At 39.6% G+C, this 19,529-nt stretch overlaps 1 protein-coding gene across 1 annotated transcript in view; it reads left to right on the top strand.

Annotated features, from left to right (window-relative positions):
- Window positions 1-19,529, top strand: part of DNAJC24 (DnaJ heat shock protein family (Hsp40) member C24) — a 47,802-nt gene that overhangs the window by 715 nt on the left and 27,558 nt on the right. The window contains exon 2 of the mRNA XM_070957522.1: window positions 5,360-5,492. Coding sequence (XP_070813623.1) covers window positions 5,385-5,492 — 108 coding nt within the window. The 5' untranslated portion in view covers window positions 5,360-5,384. The remainder of the gene's footprint in view (window positions 1-5,359; window positions 5,493-19,529) is intronic.

The raw sequence follows: 19,529 nt of genomic DNA, 5'->3' as shown, positions 1-19,529 counted from the left end.
TCTCAGGTTCTAGTACAATATAAGAGTGAAATTTTTTCTTAGTCTGCATTTTACATCTATAACAATAGTTTATAGCCTGTTGAAGGGCTGTTAATGTTTCATAAGAATGGATCTCTCTCGCTCTCCTGCCTCCCTCCCTCCCCCCCTCTCTCTCCCCTCTATCTATCTATCTATCTATCTATCTATCTATCTATCTATCTATCTATCTCACATTTCTGAATGCCTCAACTCCTTCAAGGAGGGACCCTGGGGGCTGAACAATAAAATGTTGCATGATGCTACAGATTTTAATTTTTTCCTCCAAAAAAGTCCATGTGTTGAAATCAGAAGTTCAGAAAAATGCATAAAAGTTTCATTTTCTTGCCAAAGTTTCATAGAATTTAGGATAAAATAACACTTCCTACCCATTTAGTAAGTAATGGAGATCATCATTTACTACAGTGCTTCCTCCTTTGCTATGGTTTGCTGGAATTATACATTTCACTAAGTCATAAATTATTAGTTCCAAGCAGCAACAATTATGATCATATGTTTAAGAATGTAGCTACTATGTCTGCTTTGGTGTACAGAACAATACTACTTCCATTAAATTCATTTTACAAAGCATACTTATAGAGATACCTATACATTTCTCCATGCCACCAGATTTTCATGATGCCCACTATTATTGGTTATAGTAGCATAGCAAAGCAGATTTAAAAAGGAAAAATGATGATTTTGAAGTGTGCAAAAATGTTCCACATACTTAGTGACAACCTCTTAAACTGCATTCTTTTTCTGATCTCAAAATACTGCAGCCCAATGCTTAGAAAATAAGTGTTTGCTTTAAGGAACTGTTGAAAGATGTCCCATTCCAGAATCTGAACATTTGAACTATACCTTACTGTTAGTGTGGTTGCCTCATGGCTCTCTGCATATGTGTGAACGTACACACACACACACACACACACACACACACACACACACACACACTCATGCGCACAGACTCATATTTATATAAAGAGCAGCCTCTGGAGTACTCATTCCAGTTGTAAAGTGACTTTGTAACTGCTTGTAAGCATTCGTCTTGTAATATCCTTCATGGCTGCAAAGGGAGAAGACTTTAGAATGTTTCTTAATTAATACCTTCCAGAAAGCATCTCATCAGGCATTTATATTGCTTATTTATTTATAAAATTTATATGCAGTCCATCTCCCTATCCAAAGAGGCTCTGGGTCACAATAAAAAAGAAAGACATTTCTAATTTCCCAGACATTTTCATTTTAATTATTATATTTTAACTCTACTTATTGTGCAGATTAAAACTAATAAAATCTGAATACTCTTTTATTTAACTGCTTATGAAGGCCAAATGAAAAATAATTGATGAGGCTAACCATTATAGAAAAGATTGGGCCATATTTCAGGAAACAGCAAATTTTCTTAACATTCTTAGTTATAGTCTTTTTATTATGTAAGAGAAATGTTGTGATTCTGTATCAGCTGCAATAACTGTAGAGGCAGTATGCTTCTGAACATTAATGCTAAAGCATAAGTCCTTTTCATGAGTTTTTCAAAAGTGGTCTGTAATATATAATATACATATTATATGGGTACTTACGAGACCGCCTCCTGCCACCAATAGCCTCTCACCGACCAGTTCGCTCCCATAGAGAGGGACTCCTCAGGGTGCCGTCGGCCAAACAATGTCGACTGACGGCCCCCAGGGGGAGAGCCTTTTCTGTGGGGGCACCTACCATCTGGAACGGGCTTCCCCCGGAGTTACGAAACATCCAAGACTTACGCATTTTCCGCCGAGCCCTGAAAACATTTCTATTCCAACAAGCTGGTCTGGCCTAACTCTCCCTTTTTAATTGGCTTTTAAACTGTCTTTTAAATTGGGTTTTAAACCTCTTTAGATAAATTTGGATGTTTTTTAATCTTTGAGCCTAAATTACTTAATCTGTTTCTTAATAGTTTTTAACTTCTATATGTATTTGTATTTATTATGGCTGTTCACCGCCCTGAGTCCTTCGGGAGTAGGGCGGTATACAAATATGAAAAATAAATAAATAAATAAATAAATAAATAAATAAATAAATAAATAAATATAAAAGTAATATATAATACAAAAAGAAGACAGAGCAGATAGGATGAGTTCAGAAAGTGAAGAGATGGTAAAAGGCCAGAAATTAAGAAACAAATTATAGTATAATTGCTTCAATCATATGGGCTTCTTGTCCTCTTGGAAATTTCAAAGTCAACCTGAGACTGAGAAGAACTATGTTAAATCCTTGCCTTTCCCAGCCTTGGTTCATAGCTTCAGGAATTCTACTCCTTGTATTAAAGCAACCAACTTTTCTGCTAGCAAAGGGAAAGTCTAGATCAGGGGTGTCAAACTCGCGCTGTCACGTCATCACAGGATGTATCATGACTTTTTTCCCCTTCCACTAAAACGGAGGTGGGTGTGGCCAGCGCATCCAGCCCATGGGCCGTGAGTTTGACATCTTGGTCTGGAGTAATCCTGTTCTGTATACAACTCAATGTATGCATATCTCCCTTGTGGAAATATATATTGACAGTGATATTAAGTGTAATTGTCCTTCATGGAAATGAAGGCTTGAAATGTTTTGTGTTCTTGAAACATTTTGAATCAAATATTGTTTTGTTGGTATGAAAACATGTTAGGGTTTAATAGATTTGTGTAATGGTATGTGGGAATGACGTTGAGGGAAGAGAAGAGGAGATACCTAGGAAACAATCAAATAAAAATGGAGGAACCTGCAATTGCTTAACCAGCAAAGAAAAAAACTTTAAAAAAGATCTGCCTAACATATCGGACTGTTAAAGTGACAATGGAGATTTGTATTTTCAGATTTGCAACATTCTGTTAATGTAGCCTTATAATAAAGGAGAATAAGCTCATGTGATTGTGTTTTCTGTTTGGGTTATCTGGGAGAGCTGACAAAAAGCCAGAATTGGCTGTTTCAAATTTCAGAACATTTCTAACATATACATACACCAGATCTCAGTTCTGGCACATATCACTGTCAGATCCAGGTTCTATAGAACTGGGGATCACAACACCAACCTTTCTTTCTGGACTCCAGATTGTCACAGTCCAATTTATCTGGATAACAGCATGAAGTAAAATAACACTTAGAATGTATGAATGTACTCTCTGGGTTCCAAGGTTGAATTGCTAAGTATATACAAGTAATCTTTATTTATCACCTGCTCATTCAGCAACTATTCACAATGGCTCTGAAAACTCACAGTGTCACCATTGTCATGTGATTATGATTTAGGTGATTAGCAACCAGAGTACCAGTATATTTATGATGGCTGCAGGATATTGTGATCTCATGATCATCATTTTCAACTTTCACAGATGTTTTCTGACATGCAAAATAGGGAAGACACAACTCACGGTCATATAAGATGCTTAATGATTGCGGATAATTTGCTTAACTGCAGCAGGAACTGACAACATGGATGGGCACATGATATTTCATTCTACAATCTCATCACTTAGCAATGGAGTTGCTGCCCAATTGCAGTCAGTGAGGACAACTGTATTTTTTTGCTATAACCGTTTATTCAATGCAGCCATTACTAATTCTGAAATACAAGAGGACATAAAGCTCCAATTCTTCTCTGTTAGTGTGTTTTAGTGAGGATTAGTCATAGATAAATTTTATCTATGGAAACGATGCGACAAAAATGGTTGAAATTCATGGTTTGGATGGAGCTGAAAGTTCAGTGGTTAATTCGGCTCCCACAAGATGGTGTTCTGGTTGAACTCTGCATGTGTTTGGTGGAGATAATAGCAGTTTCCTAAGTCTTACGTGATTCTAATTCCTTACCAAGGACTTTTCAAACTCTTTTCTTATCCCTAAGTGGACTTTGTGAAAGTGGACTTTTTTAGCGCTTTGGATAAGCACTGTCAAGTGGAGGAAGTGGCTTCCATGAGTAACACGAAGAGCTTTCATTGCATTAGAGTTATGGATATTTGTTCTTCAAGAGTTCAGTTCCTTGTGTAATTGTCTCCCTGGCCCCAGTGGCTAATGAGATGCTGTCATGATTGCTTCACATTCAAAGCCTTTTTTCTTTCTTTGCCGTTCATTAATGTAATGAGCTGTTAGCCACTGCCTGACGTGAATTGTATTATGTATTTTACTACTTCAAGTCCTTGAGATTGTCTTTTTCTCCAGTATAGTTGATTAAAAGTCAGCACTTTTGCATGTTGGTATTTTTCTCTCCATTTTTAATCTTTAAAATAGTTTTATAAAAGTTTATGTATTTTTAAAACAGCATACAAAACGTACTAAAGTAAACAAAGCTGCAGTCCTTTTTATGCTTTCTATGGAGTAAATCAGTGGGATGAATACTTTGTAATATACACCATCTTGAGTGTTTATTCAAAGAAAAATTTTCAATAGCTGGAATCCAAAGGACTGGCTTTAGACACTTCCATTGCTAGTCTACTTGAAAGTGCCTATCAGTTTTGAAGTACTTTCCCTTTTAAAAATCCTATTCAGGGTTATTGTAGCAAAAATCAAACAAAAAACTCCTTTGAGGACAAGAAATCAATTACATAATTTTATTGAATCATAGCAAAAATACTTAGAAAAAATGTTTTCTAAAACCTCCTTTTATTTCACTCAAAATATTTCAGCATTAATTTTTAGCTTTTGCTGGTTTAAAGTCATGATTGTAAATTTTTTTTTTTACATTTTGTGAAATCTGGTATTAATTTTATTTATTCATGATGGCCTGCATAATATTTTTTGTCAATTTAATGGGCACGTTTTCTATTATTTTAACCTTAGCATGCTTTTAATACTGTTCTTACTATTCCTCTCACTAATTTCAGCTGTGAGCATTCTCCATAGTAGTTTTTTTCATTTTCATTTCATTTTATTAAATTTGTATACCGCCCTACTCCCGAAGGACTCAGGGCGGTGAACAGCCATAAAATAAAACATATAGATACAAAATTTAAAATAGAGATAAAACTAATTAAATAAATTTGGCTGAACCATTTTAAAACCCCAATAAATTAAAACCAAATTTAAAATTCCATTTAAAAAGAGGAAAAGTTTAGGTCAGGCCAGCTTGATGGAATAAGACATACTGTTCATAAGATGGCAATTACAATTTCAGCATCCTTATAAGAGAAATTGTTTTCAGAATATATAGAGAAGAATATATCTTTTGGGGAAAAATTAATCCCTCTTTTTGTAGTAATTTGACACCTCTGTTCATTTAAAGATGTCAGAAATACCTTGCTTAATTTTTTGAATCATGCTTGAAAACATTAGTTTTTTCGTCATTTTAAATTAATACTTTCCTTACTTTGTTCTAATAATTAAACAGATAACTGGAAATACCTAATCATGCAATGGCTTTTGAAGACATACCAAAAAAGAACTGGTATAGCATCTTGGGTGCAGAACCCTCTGATAATTTAAAAGAATTGAAAAGAAAATATCAAAGGCTAATATTGTTGGTAAGTAAATTTTATGTCCTTGAAAGGCAAAATAATTCATTTACAAATACTTGATTGATAACTATCATATAAACAGAACAGGTATAGCAGGTATTGGTTATATTATACACATACATATCTTACTATTTGAAACTGAAACTATTATTTCTCCTCCAACCCCCCAGGAAAACCATGACATTCTATAACTTTCTCTATGTTCTAAAAATGTACAAGAAATTAATTGCTGTTTTTTTTTAATTATGTGAAATGAAAATTAGATAAAAGAACTATGTTCAGACTTATAAATAATTCTTTGTCTTAATTAAAGAAAATGCCTGACCTTCCTTTCTGAATTGTGGCAGCATGAAATGAATCAATCAGTGTTTGTGACTTTACAATTTGCTACCATGGAAGCAATTATAATGTCACTAGTACTGGATTGGCATCACTGGATAAATTAAGCATAAGACACTGACTGAAAAACAAATGAATCCCCCCATGCCTAAAAGTGTATGTTCAACTGCAATAATATGATTAAAAACAAGTACATAAAGTTTTCTTAAGTGTGCCATCTATTTGCAGAATCTATATCAATGAAATCTGAGTTTTTGTATTTTACTATATCATAGCATAGATTGATTTATATGTTTCTGTAAAGTTGGACAGACTAATGTTATGGGAGTGAAATTACACTACAGGTTTGCATGTTTCTGTTGTATCTGAAAATACAACTTTATAATGATTCATTGCTATAATAGTGTTTTAATCTTAAATTGCTTATGGCCATTAAATATGAGAATTGCCACTAAATCTATGAAACTATTCTATTTTTCAAAATAAATACTACAAATCAAAAGTATTTATTTACCTTTTTCTGCCCAGTCCGAATTGTTAGATAGCTACAATCCCATCATAAAATAAAAGCTTCTACAGACTTGATAGCTTTCCTAAAGTCCAGCTGAACATAAAGTTTAGCTCAGAATGCTTGGAATTAAATTACTTGCTCTATTGAGATCATTTAAATAACATAATATGAGGAAAACATGATGCTCCTCCTAGCAGTTAACAATTTTCAATATTTTCTGAGCAAGACATTTATTTTAAAGAAAGTATTGAAAACAATTATAATGCATTTAAATTAGTTCCTCTGATATCAAAAGTCACTTGTGGTTATCAACAGAATAGGAATATTAAAAAATAGGATACATTTGGGGATAATTTATACAATATGAATTTTCAGAAAGTTTTTTTTACAAATTTAAATTTACAAATTTACAAATTTAAAAGGACAATCTCTTTCGAATGAACAAAAATAACAGTGAGAGTGAACCATATCCAATGTCTACAGTGTCTAAAAACAAAATAGCCAAGGAGAAAGTAAAAATTAGGTTATCCCAAACAAGGGATTGGCTGGGCCCAGAAATAGGGCTTTCTATACAGTAACATTTTGTAGCTTCCATTTACCAATATATGAAGTTTTTAAGAGATCATGGCATTTTTTATGTATAAAATTTATTATTTGCTTTTATATCCTAGCTTTTCTCTTGAGACTTCAGTGTGTTCCCCTCATTCTCACCTCACAGCAATAATTCTGTGAATTAGGCTGGAGTAAAACAGAATTAATGGCTCAAAGTTCCCAATTGAGTTTCCTATTAATTGGAGGCTTGAGCGTGTCTCGTACAATATGTTAATTGAACTTACAGGTACATGCACGAATATTTAAGAATAAATACTGAGGAGGCAACATGATTTAGATATTAAACTATGTTTAAAGTTACAATTGCATCTGTTTACTTTTTTCTTTCTTATAATCCCTATCTTTTTCTAAGCAAATGGCTGTTAAAATTTAAATTGCTGTAATGGCCAGTTCTGAAATTACAAAGTCAGAGTACTTGAGCCTTCCTAAAACCAGGGATCTATCTGACAGCCGGATTGTTGTTCAAGTTGATAGCATGTCTATTTGAAAGTAATAGACAGGCAGAGTTTAGGGTGGTAAAATCACATGTCCAAGTATCTTATCACAGCTGGTTGATCTAAATTTAAGTCTGTAAATACTTCTACTAGTTAATGCCATGGAGCATCTCTTATCATAAGTTTAATCGAATCTAATATTCATATTCTTCAACTATGATTCTTCAGGTTATGCAAGTATCTTTAGCACATTTAATTTTTAAATCTGTCCATAGTACTCAAAATTACATCTAATACAGTGCCTGTTGTGTGATGGATTGTAAGTATCTCTTGGCAAACAGCTGTTGCCAAGAAATAATTTGAACCAATAAACTGGAAATCTGCAGCCATGTTATTTAATCTATAGCAATACACATACACACAATTACTTTTAATGTACGCTGTATATAATATATATTAATATACTTATTATTAGGTGATGGTATCCTCTTGATGGTATAATTCAGAGGCACTTAATTTTTGGTTTTGAATAACCTGTTTTCCCCAAAATAAGACATCCCCTGATAATAAGCCCAATTGGGCTTTTGAGTGCATGGCAATAAGGCCAAGTGCTTATTTCAGGGTTCAAAAAAATATAAGACAGGGTCTTATTTTTTGGGAAACATGGTAGATTGAATCAATTACTACTTCTGGGTATTTCCTGTATATATTTTTTAATATTACATCTTCTGTTACTTTTCCAAAAAGATAATACTAAAATATGATATTAGTAAAAATTAAAATGATATGTAAATGTTAGAGGTAATGGGTTTAAATTAATAGCTTTGAATAGGCAGCTTGAAATCCCTTTGTTCCTGTGTCAGAAATCCGAGCTAAAACAGGAGTTAGAAACTTGGAGCCCTCCTACTGTTGTTGAACTATAATTCTCAACATCCTATGTTATTAGTTATGCTAGTTGAAACTGCTGAGTATTATAATTCAGCAACATTTCAAAGGCAACAGGTTCCCATCCCTGATATAAATCAGCTGCTGTCGGTTAAATGTTACTATAACCTCATTTTGTTTCTGTCTTATAACATTAAAAAACAATGTTACACGCTCATAAATCACACATTAAACATAGGTTTCCTTTTTTAAAAAAAAATCTGACAGCATACTGCTTTTGTGAAGAAAAGGGGTTTATCCACTTCCTTACTTACTTCATGTATCAGGAGAGGGCTGAAAAATTATGGTAGTTATTATATAATGCCTTTTTCTATAGAATTCAAGTTGCATTCTGATAACTAGTATGACGAGAGAATAGAAGTTGATTTCACACACAGTATTGAGTGAAGCCATTGTTTTATAGAATTTTGATTTATTGAACAAACCACAATTGGATAGGATGATATAACATGTTAATCCACTATTGAACAAGCCACATGATAACTTAATGTAGTATGTGAACGAATTTATTGAGTAATCAAAGATTCTTCAGGTAATTTTATGGGTTTCATTTAATCTAAAATCAGATCTTCCCAAACCTGACTTGGCATTTGAACAACAATGTCAAACTGAATTTCTGGTAGGGATCATGACAAACTACAGGACCATTTTCTGGGCTGCTGTTAGAAATATTCAAGATATCTGGCAAATAAAATCTCAGATATGCTTTGAGTTAGATGGTGACTGGAAAAATCCTCTCAAGGTGTTAGTAGCAAAGTATTGTGTGATCAACTGGAATCAGTGTGAGCCTGTTTGAGGAGATTGACGTGATCCTTGGGAATGCTAACTCAATAGCCTGTTCATTAGAGCCATGTTACTTATTAATAAATGGTAGTCTTGCTGCTTTGAAGGAGGCAGTGATGGCTTCGCTTCTCCATTGAGAGTGGAGACAGCAGCCAGTGTGGGTAGTGCCCATCCAATCAGACTGAAGGACTGAGTCTGTCAATTATTCTTAGTCCCACCCTTGTTGCCGGGCAGGCCAGCTTTTGACTCAGTCCTTCAGCTTGGCTGGCGTGCGGGTCTTCTCTCTGGCTAATTTCTCTGCTCTATTTCTCATTGTTGTTGGATTTCTGGTTTTTTTGACTCGGATTGTTTGACTGTGGATTGCCTATGTGATTTGGACATTGGATTGATTCTTCGGCTGACTCTGGACTGTTCTGACCGCATTTTCTGTGAGTTGCCTGGGCCCCTTGGGTTCCTTCGGTTTCCCCTAGCTTCTGCCAGGGGTGGGGGATTCCCCTTCCTTGATCTTCAAGTGGGATAGCGTTTGGACGGCTGTTCGTCGAGGGATTTCCGCCCCCTTTCCACCCTCGTCGTTATGGTCCGGATTCCCCTTCACTCGGACTGTTCGGAGTTCCAGCGGGCGCGCCATAACGGCATCGGCCATTTTGAACTGCCTTTTTTCCCGCCGTTGTGCTCAGTGCCACTATAAGGAGCCTGCCTTCTCACTTTGACGGAGTTTTTCCTTTGACTCGACTCTGCTGCCCCTTGACTTTCGTCGGCTGCGCTTTGCGCAACGGAACGCCCCTGTCCGCAGCTTTTGTCCTGCTGGCCTAATTTCACCTCAGAGATTTGATTGTTTGGCGTTTGTGGAGTTGCGCGCCCCTGCGCCTGCGCTGCAGCGGCCGGAACCTGGGACATATTTATATACAGGACCTTGTGGAGCTTCGCGCCCCCTCTTCTTCCGCTGCACTAGCCTGATCTGCGTTGGCCACATGGGTCATATTTATTGAACCTTGTGGAGCTTCGCGCCCCCTCCTCGTGCGCTGCAGTGGCCATTTGTCTAAGGTTGGTGGAGCTTCGCGCCCCCATTGTTTGCGCAGTATCACCGCAGAACTGTGACTGGATTGATTGACAGCTCCTTCTTCACCAGCTTCCTGCGTTCTTATTTGGGCCCCACCTTGACCCACCCACCAATTTGTGGAGTTTTTTTACGCTCCCTGGCCTTAATTATCTGCTCCTACCTGGTGGCCTTTCTTGATCAGCTGCTCTTCTCCGCCCCTCTGTGGAGTTTCTCACGCTCCCCTTCTCTCCTCAGGACCATTTGATTGGGGCGCGAGCTTATTTGTGTGGTCCATCACTTTGGTTGACCCTGTCAGTTGTGAGGAGTTCTGCAATGCCAAAGGCCCTTTCGAAGTCCAAGCACGGCCGGAGGGCGAGTGCTAAGGAGGGAGGCCAATCAGACTCCATGTCTGTTACCCAGCAATCAGTCCAGGAGGGTCCCAGGGCTCCTTCTGCAGCCTGTCATTCCTCGCCTTCTCGCCACAAGTCATCCAGACATGGCCTGTCTTCCTCCTCTAGAGTGGAAAAACGAAAGGACAGAGTTTTAACAAAATTATGTGATAAGGCATGCGCCCAGTTACCTTCTCCTACTCCTCAGCGACCTGTTAGTTCGTCTGATTCGGCTCCTGCGGCTGCACCCTGCCCTCCTACACCTGACCAGATGTCTCTGCAGGACTGTCCGGTCACTATCTCTGATGACAATTTGTGGGGCTCTAATCCAGCGCCTCAGCAGGCCACTTCGAATCCAGACACTGTGCAGGCTGTTCCCTCTGCGGCTGATGACCCTGCCCCTCCTTCTGATCCGGGGGTCTGTCCGCTTCCTACAGCTCAACTTCAGCAAATGATTGAGGCTGCTGTGCAACAATCCTTGGCTGCTCGTTCCTGCTCTTCCAGTCGACAGGGGTCGGTGAAAGCTGCTTCTCCGGTTGTGTCTGGATCCAGAGACCATGACTGTTCTCTCTCCGCCCGGTCCTCCTCTCTCACCTGTTCTCATTCCAGCCAGCCTTCGGCCTTGACTGATGTGGAATATCCTGATTCTGACTTGTCAGAGGATGAGAACCTTCCCCCGGATCAACCTACCTTCACAGGACTTTTTCCGCAAGCCTTGTTCAAATCGTTACTATTCAAGGCTGTTAACACAGCACGTTTGTCCTCTCCTACCGCTGATCCTGCTCCGTCTGCATCCGGCTCTTTGGATCCAATGTTCGCTGAACCTTCTCGCCCGATTACATCTATACCTACGCCTCCTCTTTTTTTGGACGTGGTGAAACGTCAATGGGAGTCTCCGGCGTCTGCTCCTCTCCCTTCGTCAAATGACAAGAGGAATTTCCACATTTCCTCGGATTTTGATACTCTTCTCCAAGTCCCTTCGATTGACGCCCCCGTTGCTGCACTTCTTCACAACGCTAATGTCCCGGGCGAACCTGACGAGGGTCTTTGTCCGGAGGAGCGTCGCTCAGATCAAGTGCTTCAGAAGACCTTTCAGAGTTCTGCCTGGGCGATTAGGGCGGCCACCACGGCCTCTTTCTTCAATCGGACGACCTTGCTTTGGTTGCGTCAGTTACAAGAGAAGTTATCCCCGGGCGACTCCCGTGTCAGGCAGGACTTGAACAAAATCGTTGCGGCCGTACAGTTTTCTGCTGACTCTACCTTAAACGCTGCCAGATTCGCTGCAAAGTCTTTGGCTTCTTCTGTTACGGCTCGTCGTTTGGTCTGGCTTCGTCACTGGCAGGCGGACGCCAGACACAAGTGGCGGTTGGCGTCGGTTCCCTTCCGGGGAACTAGGCTGTTTGGGGAGGCCCTAGATCCGTTCCTTACAGAAACTAAGGACAAAAGGAAAGTGTTGGCGGCTGCTTACCGTAGAGGAGAGTCTCGTTTTTCGCCATATCCCTCTCGTCCACTGTCTCGAGGTGCTGAAGTGGGGGGCTCTTCCTTCTCACTCTTTTCTCTTTCTAGACGGGAGGGTCCATTTAATAGGCACCGAGGTTCTAACGATAGGTCAGTCAGGGGATGTCCCTTTGTTTCCAAACGGCCTTTTCGAGGGGGAGGAGGTCATTTCGCCCGTCGCCGTCGCTGATTGCATTCTGGACCCTCCCATTGGCGGTAGGTTGGGTCTTTTCGCCGCCACTTAGGAAAAGTCCACCTCTGACAAGTGGGTCCTGGCCACCTTAAGATCTGGGTTGGCCATTGAATTTGTTGCCCCCCCAACACCTTTGTCTGCTGTCCGATTTCTTGTAATCCCGAAAGGAGGTCCCTTATGGATTCATCGGTTCAGCATCTCCTGTCTATTAAGGCAATCCAACTTGTGCCTCCCGGTCAGGAAGGATCGGGTTTCTATTCACAGGTGTTCCTAGTCCCTAAGTCATCGGGGGGGGTGGCGTCCTATTCTGGACCTTAAACGTTTGAACAGGTACGTCGTGTACCGCAAATTTAAAATGCAATCTTTAAAGACCATCCTTGACGGTGTCCGGAGGGGCGATCTCCTCTCTTCCATTGACTTGACTGAGGCCTATCTACACATCCCTATCCTCCCTTCCCATAGACGGTTTTTAAGGTTTTGTTATGGCGGGGTACATTATCAGTATAGGGCCCTGCCTTTTGACCTTTCTTCTGCACCCCGCACCTTTACGAAGGTGCTGGCAGCTTTGGCTGCCTCCCTCCGCCTCCGTTCTGTTCGTCTGTTGTGTTATCTTGATGATATTCTGCTTTTGTCCCCCTCTGCCCAGCAAGCTGTCCTAGATGTTCGTTTGACAGTTGAAACGTTAGCGGCTCATGGTTTCTCCGTTAATTTGGAGAAGAGCCATCTCTCCCCCTCTACTAGTCTGGTACATTAGGGTGCCCTGATTGACACTCTTCAGGGCAAGGTTTTTCTCTCCCCCGATAGGCAGTACAGCCTGCGCCAGTTGGTTTCCCAGGTAGAAGGGTGTCGGGTCGTTTCTCCCTATGTCTTGTCTCAGTTATTAGGGAAAATGATATCTGCTATAGCCATAGTTCCCTGGGCTCAACTGCACGTCAGGGAACTCCAATGGTTTCTCTTGCCGTTGCAGAAGGCAGGCAGAGGCACTTCATCGAGACCGATTCTGCTCCCCCCTGCGGTACGCCGATCGCTCCGGTGGTGGCTTTCCCCTGCTCTCGTTGCAGGTTGCTTCTTCCTCGAACCCCCGAGGGAGGTGGTGACAACAAATGCCAGCCTCCTAGGTTGGGGGGCCCACTGCCAAGGCCATCTGGCTCAAGGACCTGGACGCCCTCGGAATCTCGTCGTCCCATCAATTGGCTGGAACTGCAAGCGGTCTTCCTCGCCCTGAGGGCATTCCATTGCCTGGTCTCTGGGGCTCATGTCCTCATCTTGATGGACAATGTTGCCGCCAAAGCTCACCTGAACAAGTTGGGGGACACCAGATCGAAATCCCTTCTCGCGGTGGCAATCAAAGTGGGACTCTGGTCAGAGCGCCACCTCTGTTCCCTCCGAGCGGAACACATCTCCAGGGAGCTGAACGTTCAAGCGGATTGGCTGAGTCGCCGCCGGATAGACAATGCGGAGTAGCATCTCCACCTGAACATTTTCAGAGACCTATCGCTCCGCTTCGGGACTCCGATAGTCGACCTGTTTGCGACTCACGAGAATGCCCAGCTCCTGCAGTTCTTCTCCTGGTATCCGGACCCTCAGTCGGCCGGCGTCGATGCTCTTCGGATTCCATGGCCATCGGGCCTCCTTTATGCCTTTCCCCCGACGTCCCTTCTTCCCAGGGTCATCCGCAAGATTCTCTCCGAGCAGGCGGAAGTGATCCTTGTGGCTCCTCATTGGCCGCGGAGACCCTGGTTTGCCGACCTCGTGTCCCTATCGGTGACCCCATCGTGGCGCATTCCCCTCAAGGACAATACTCTCTCCCAGGGAGCTCTGACACACCCAGACTTAGCATGGCTCAACCTGACCGCTTGGAGGTTGAGCGGAGCACGTTGAGGGTCGTGCATATCCCGGCGGACGTCATTCACACCTTACAATCCTCTCGACGTCCTTCTACAGACCGTATTTATTCTGCCACCTGGCGGGTTTTCTGCAGCTGGTGTGTCCAGGTTGGTGTAACGCCTCTACAGCCATCTATCGTACATATTCTGATGTTTTTGCAGAAAGGCCTTGCTCAAGGTCTCTCGCCTAACACTCTACGTCGGCAAATAGCTGCCCTCTCCTCAGTGCTTACCTGCGGTTCCTTGTCGTCCCTGGCTCAGCACCCCTTAATACGCCGGTTCCTGCGGGGTGCCAAGAACTTGTGCCCTCCCGTGCTACATCGATACCCTACCTGGGATCTTCCCATGGTCTTGGAGTCTCTTATGGGGTCTCCTTACGAGCCGCTTCGAACCACCAGTCTCAGACTTCTTACCTGCAAGGTTGCCTTCTTGGTAGCCATTACTTCGGCCCGCCGCATCTCTGAACTCGCTGCCTTATCCACACGTTCTGACCTTTGTGTGTTTCACGCGGACCAGGTGGTTCTCCGCTTGGACCCTACCTTCGTGCCGAAGGTCAATTCGGTGTTTCATCGTTCGCAGGAATTTGTGTTACCTAATTTCTGTCCCCGGCCTTCTCACCCATGGGAGCGACGTTGGCACACCCTGGACGTGAGGCAGACTCTACGGATTTACCTGAAGAGGACGGCTCCCTTCCGTCGGTCGGAATCGCTTTTTGTCTCCTTCTTGCTTACCTCCCAGGGATGTAAAGTCTCCTCTCCTACTATCGGTCGTTGGATTAGGCAGACTATAGCCTCGGCCTACGATATGCGGTCTCTTCCGCGTCCCTTGAGATTGATGCCTCACTCCACCCGCAGCGCGGCTACGACGGCAGCATGGGCAACGCAGGCCCCCTTGCTTGAGATTTGTAGAGCGGCTACGTGGACTTCGCCTGGCCCTTTCATATGTCACTATAAGCTGGACAAGTTTGCATCGGCTGAGGCCGCATTTGGACGTCGGGTTCTCCAGAGAGTTGTTGCCGGAGAGGGGGCTGCCCTGAGATCCCCCCTGACTCCCTTCCCCAAATGTGTTGAAGAGAACTTTGAACACTTGGGGTTTTTTCCTATGCTTTAGGATATACTGGCTGTTCCTCTTCATTGCATTGTTTTTAGATTGGATGGTTTTATTCTGGATGCCTGCAGGTTTTTTTTAACCTTTTTATTGTAATGTTTTTACTTTATACAGAGTTGTGGAGTTCAAAGACCTTATAAATTTAATAAATAAGCTCATCTTATTAATATTCCAGCTGAAATATATGAAGTAACCTAAATCTGCAAGATATGTCATATGAAGTAACCTGTCCAACATGGTCACATTTTCTTTACATATGAATCATCAAGGTAGACAGATTAACAGTTTTCAAGCCTAGGATGACACAGAGCTCCAAAGCACCTGAGGCAGATGACAAATGTAGAATTTTTGCAAATTTAAAAAGAGCATTTTTATAATAGTAAGGGTTTTTTTAAAGCTACCCAGTCATCAAGAATGGATGACTTACAAATTTAATAAATTGTTATTAAATTTACAGCTCAAAAAACACCCACTGAACAAAAGATAGCTGTGGTTAGTCTGATAAGGATGCAGATTTCACATCCTCTTATATAGCAGAAAAAGCCACTGAACTGTAGAGCCTTAGATAAAAGATACCAGTAGATAGGCAACTTTGCAATGTGATAGTCTTTCCCATTTTTATTTATAATGAACTCCTCCATTCCTTCAGCTGTGCAGAAAGTACTTTCAAGGTTGCTGGAAGCTTTATATAACACATTAATATTCTTTCGGTACCTCTTCCCCAAACCCTCTTCTGTCAAATTAATATTCACTCTTCACTATTGATTTAAGTTAGATTTTCCATTCCTTTTTAATCCCATGATTAACTCCTGTAGTTCTAAGCTGACTTTCAAATCACAATTGAGAGTACAGAGAACAAAGTTGTTTCTTTATACCTCTTAAGGGGAAACTATGTAAATTCATAATTCATAAAATTCCTAGATGCTACCGGTAGTACTATATGGGTCTGTAGAAGAGCATGAACTTTCAGGATGGAAGAGCCACCAAATATCAATGTGGAAAGTGGCAGTTGTTGAATTGACGTAGCAATTAAAGCAAAACTTCAAATGAGGAATTAATGCAGTAATTTGTAATTTTTTTTTTCAAACAAAACATTTTATCGACTCAAAAATATGGATTTAAAAATTGGCTAAATATTGTTCAGCTTGGATTTTATTTAGGTTCTTGAATATATTTGCATTATTGCTCTTGTAAATATTTAGTTCTGTTTCCTTTGACATTGAATAAATAGAAAATGTACCAGTTATTGTAAAAGCAATCATATTAAACTGTCTATTCCATAAAAATTCATGTGTTCAACCAAAAAAAATTCCAAGATGTGGATTGATAATATTTGACTGAACATGATGCTAGTATGTTCAATTTTTAAAATGAGTAGCTATCTTGAAGATACAAATTGAAGTTTTATGTTCAAATCCTATTTTTATTTTATATATGAATAAAATACCCCAAGATTTCCTGCTACTTTTTATTCAAGCATTTAGAAAATATGTTGGAAGGGAAGCTCACATTTAACTTTACATTTTTTTCTGCTGATCTCCCTGGTGCCCAAACTAGCATTTATTAATAGTAGTATTTTATTTTTTCTCTTAAAATGTCGGTTTTGCATTTTACGTTTAGAAAGCCATTGTTAAAAGTTAATTGATATAGATGCAATAAATACAATGTCTGATTATATTAAATTTGGTAACAAAGTTGAATCCAGAAAAAAGAATATAGGTTTATATGTGCAATTTATATAAATTGCAATTAATATTTGCAGGCCTAGAGCATGAGTAGAAAATCTTGCTAGGAGCAAAAGGATTCTAAATTGGAAAGTTTAGGATGTTCAACATAGATGAAAGGGATGAACATGGGACCTCAGGAAGAAAAATGTTTGAATCTCATTTTACCAGTAGGGCTCTATATATGTTTTGTGCTAGAGTTTTTGGAATAAATAGGCACACAAGTTGCAGATTAAAACAGTTAATTGATGTATATAGTTTGGGGTCTTTTCTTTCTAGTTTGCAGTTTGAAAAGGAATATGTACATATTAATGAAAAATAGCATCAGTAAAAATAGTTACATATGATCAATATTTTTTAAATAGTGTGAAGAAAAACATTCAAAACATCTTTGAATGTAATATTTCAGAATACATTAGGTGGCAGTAGTGTGCTATATTTGTTACTAGGCCTTTATCTTTGATATTTTACTTTTTTTCTTAATGCAATTTAAAAATGGATGAACCGTATCTTTTAATTATTTGTAATCTTGTGTTTATTATATCACTTAAAGATTTAATTGCAAAGTTTATAAACAGTTATGCAACTTTTTTGCATTAAATAAGTTAAACATCGTATAATGAAAACAAAAGAAATTTTAAATATTTGCAAGTTGAATATATGTAAGGGCAGTGGATAGTAACACTTTTAAAATACGCATTGAATTACTGCTTGTAGCATTTCTTTGGATATGGATCTTTTTTATTTCCTTTTAAAGTAGCAACTTGAAGAAATTCTATTCTTTCCCCTGAGACTAAATGTAAAATTTTCACATATATGTGTAAACTCCTCTTATTAAACAACTGGAATAGGTGATTGTGCCCTGCTAATTAGAACTGTGTCACACTTAGGGTTAATTTCCTTTTTAATTAATCAGAGCTTAATATAATCTATCTTTCCCACTCTTTTTTTCTCTTCTACTCTCTTTTTCTTCTCTTGGACTTTCTTAGGCTTGAGTTAACGTCTTAGTTTTTAAGCCATTAGCATTAAATCTTTACTTTTATAAATACCTGCCTCTTGTTTATCCATCATGACTGTAACCATTGCTCCTGTTTTTTTCAGTTTCATGTTTTGGTACAATTGGTGTTATTTTGAGAACACGAGTTTTTTTAGTATCAAATAAATGCTGATGAGTCCAAGCAGGCACAATTAAACTTTTAGCATGGTGTTTTCAATGTTGTGTTGAAATATTGAACAAGAGCACATAACTTGGGATCTTTTTCTTTCCTTCACTGTATTTCACAGGTAAAAGGACTGGGGGAATTCAAAACTGGTACAGCCATGTCATTAATTTGGCAGAAAGATCAATTAATAGAAGAAAAGCATTGAAGTGTTGACAGAGCATGCTATCTAATTAGTACCTGATGAACCATGTAGGCCACAGAGCAAAGAGCTAGCTGTTGTACAAGACCTTTTATGTGCAAGTCATTAAGTCTGTATAGTAACCAAACTAAAAGATCTTAAATGGATGAGGGTTTTTTTCACCAAAGAACTATCCTGTGATGTGTCGAGGATCTCCCGTGGATTTTGTTAGAAGTAAAATTAGGAGCAGGTGTTTAGATCATGTGCTACATCAGTTACCTCCATTACTTTCCAGGAACAGTTACTTACCTGATATTCCACTTTTTCATTGGTGTTTTTCCATTTCACAGTTACATTTTATCTGTAATTATTTTATAGAGAGTTGTTTACACACACTTGCACACACACACGCACGCATGCACACACACACACACACACACCACGCTCATTGGGAACACACTAGTGTTCCATCTTCTTAACAATGGACTTCCCAAGGTCTTGAACTGTTTTGCCTAACAATAGAAAGAATCCCATATGTACCATTAAAGACCTGCTTAGGTTCCCCCCAAATTGCCAACAAATCAGATTCCTTGGATGTCCCACCCTGTAGGATAGGAAATTCAATTTGAAGATTTCAACTTCTATAGAAATCTTTGCTTTCTCGTTATTTCTCGGTTTCTATTTCTTGTAAAATTTGGATTCAGTTATCCTTGAATAAATGGTTGATGATATCTCCTCAGAATTGTGTTCTGTTCTTCTGAATTTTCCACAACAAAGTTTTGTTTATAATTATCTTAAGCCATTACAAAATACAGGGCAAAACCTCAAATGAAGAATTTAACTTGAATCCAGAGATTCTATTAATTTAATTCTTCTCTCAGATTTAATAATCATAGAGGCAAAGACTTTTAGCTCTAAAGTACTGGGTGCGTATTCATAAAAAAGTAGATGATGCAGAAAACCGAACAGGAAATGGGGAAAATGCTTTGAAATCTGAAATGTATAGGCCAGGGTCTCCTGCCAGAGCAGGGGGCTGGATTAGAAGACCTCCAAAGTCCCTTCCAGATTCCTGTTCTGTTCTGTTCTGTTCTGTTCTGTTCTGTTCTGTTCTGTTCTGTTCTGTTCTATTCTATTCTATTCTATTCTACTCTACTCTACTCTACTCTACTCTACTCTACTCTACTCTACTCTACTCTACTCTACATTTTATTCTATATTCAGTCAGTCAGTCAGTCAGTCAGTC

The sequence above is a fragment of the Pituophis catenifer genome, unplaced genomic scaffold, assembly GCF_029215685.1.
Source record: "Pituophis catenifer annectens isolate HBS135680 unplaced genomic scaffold, rPitCat1.0.hap2 SCAF_1, whole genome shotgun sequence".
NCBI classification, from domain to species: domain Eukaryota; kingdom Metazoa; phylum Chordata; class Lepidosauria; order Squamata; family Colubridae; genus Pituophis; species Pituophis catenifer.
Note: the sequence above shows the minus strand (reverse complement) of the source record. Positions and strands in the feature narration are given on the sequence as shown.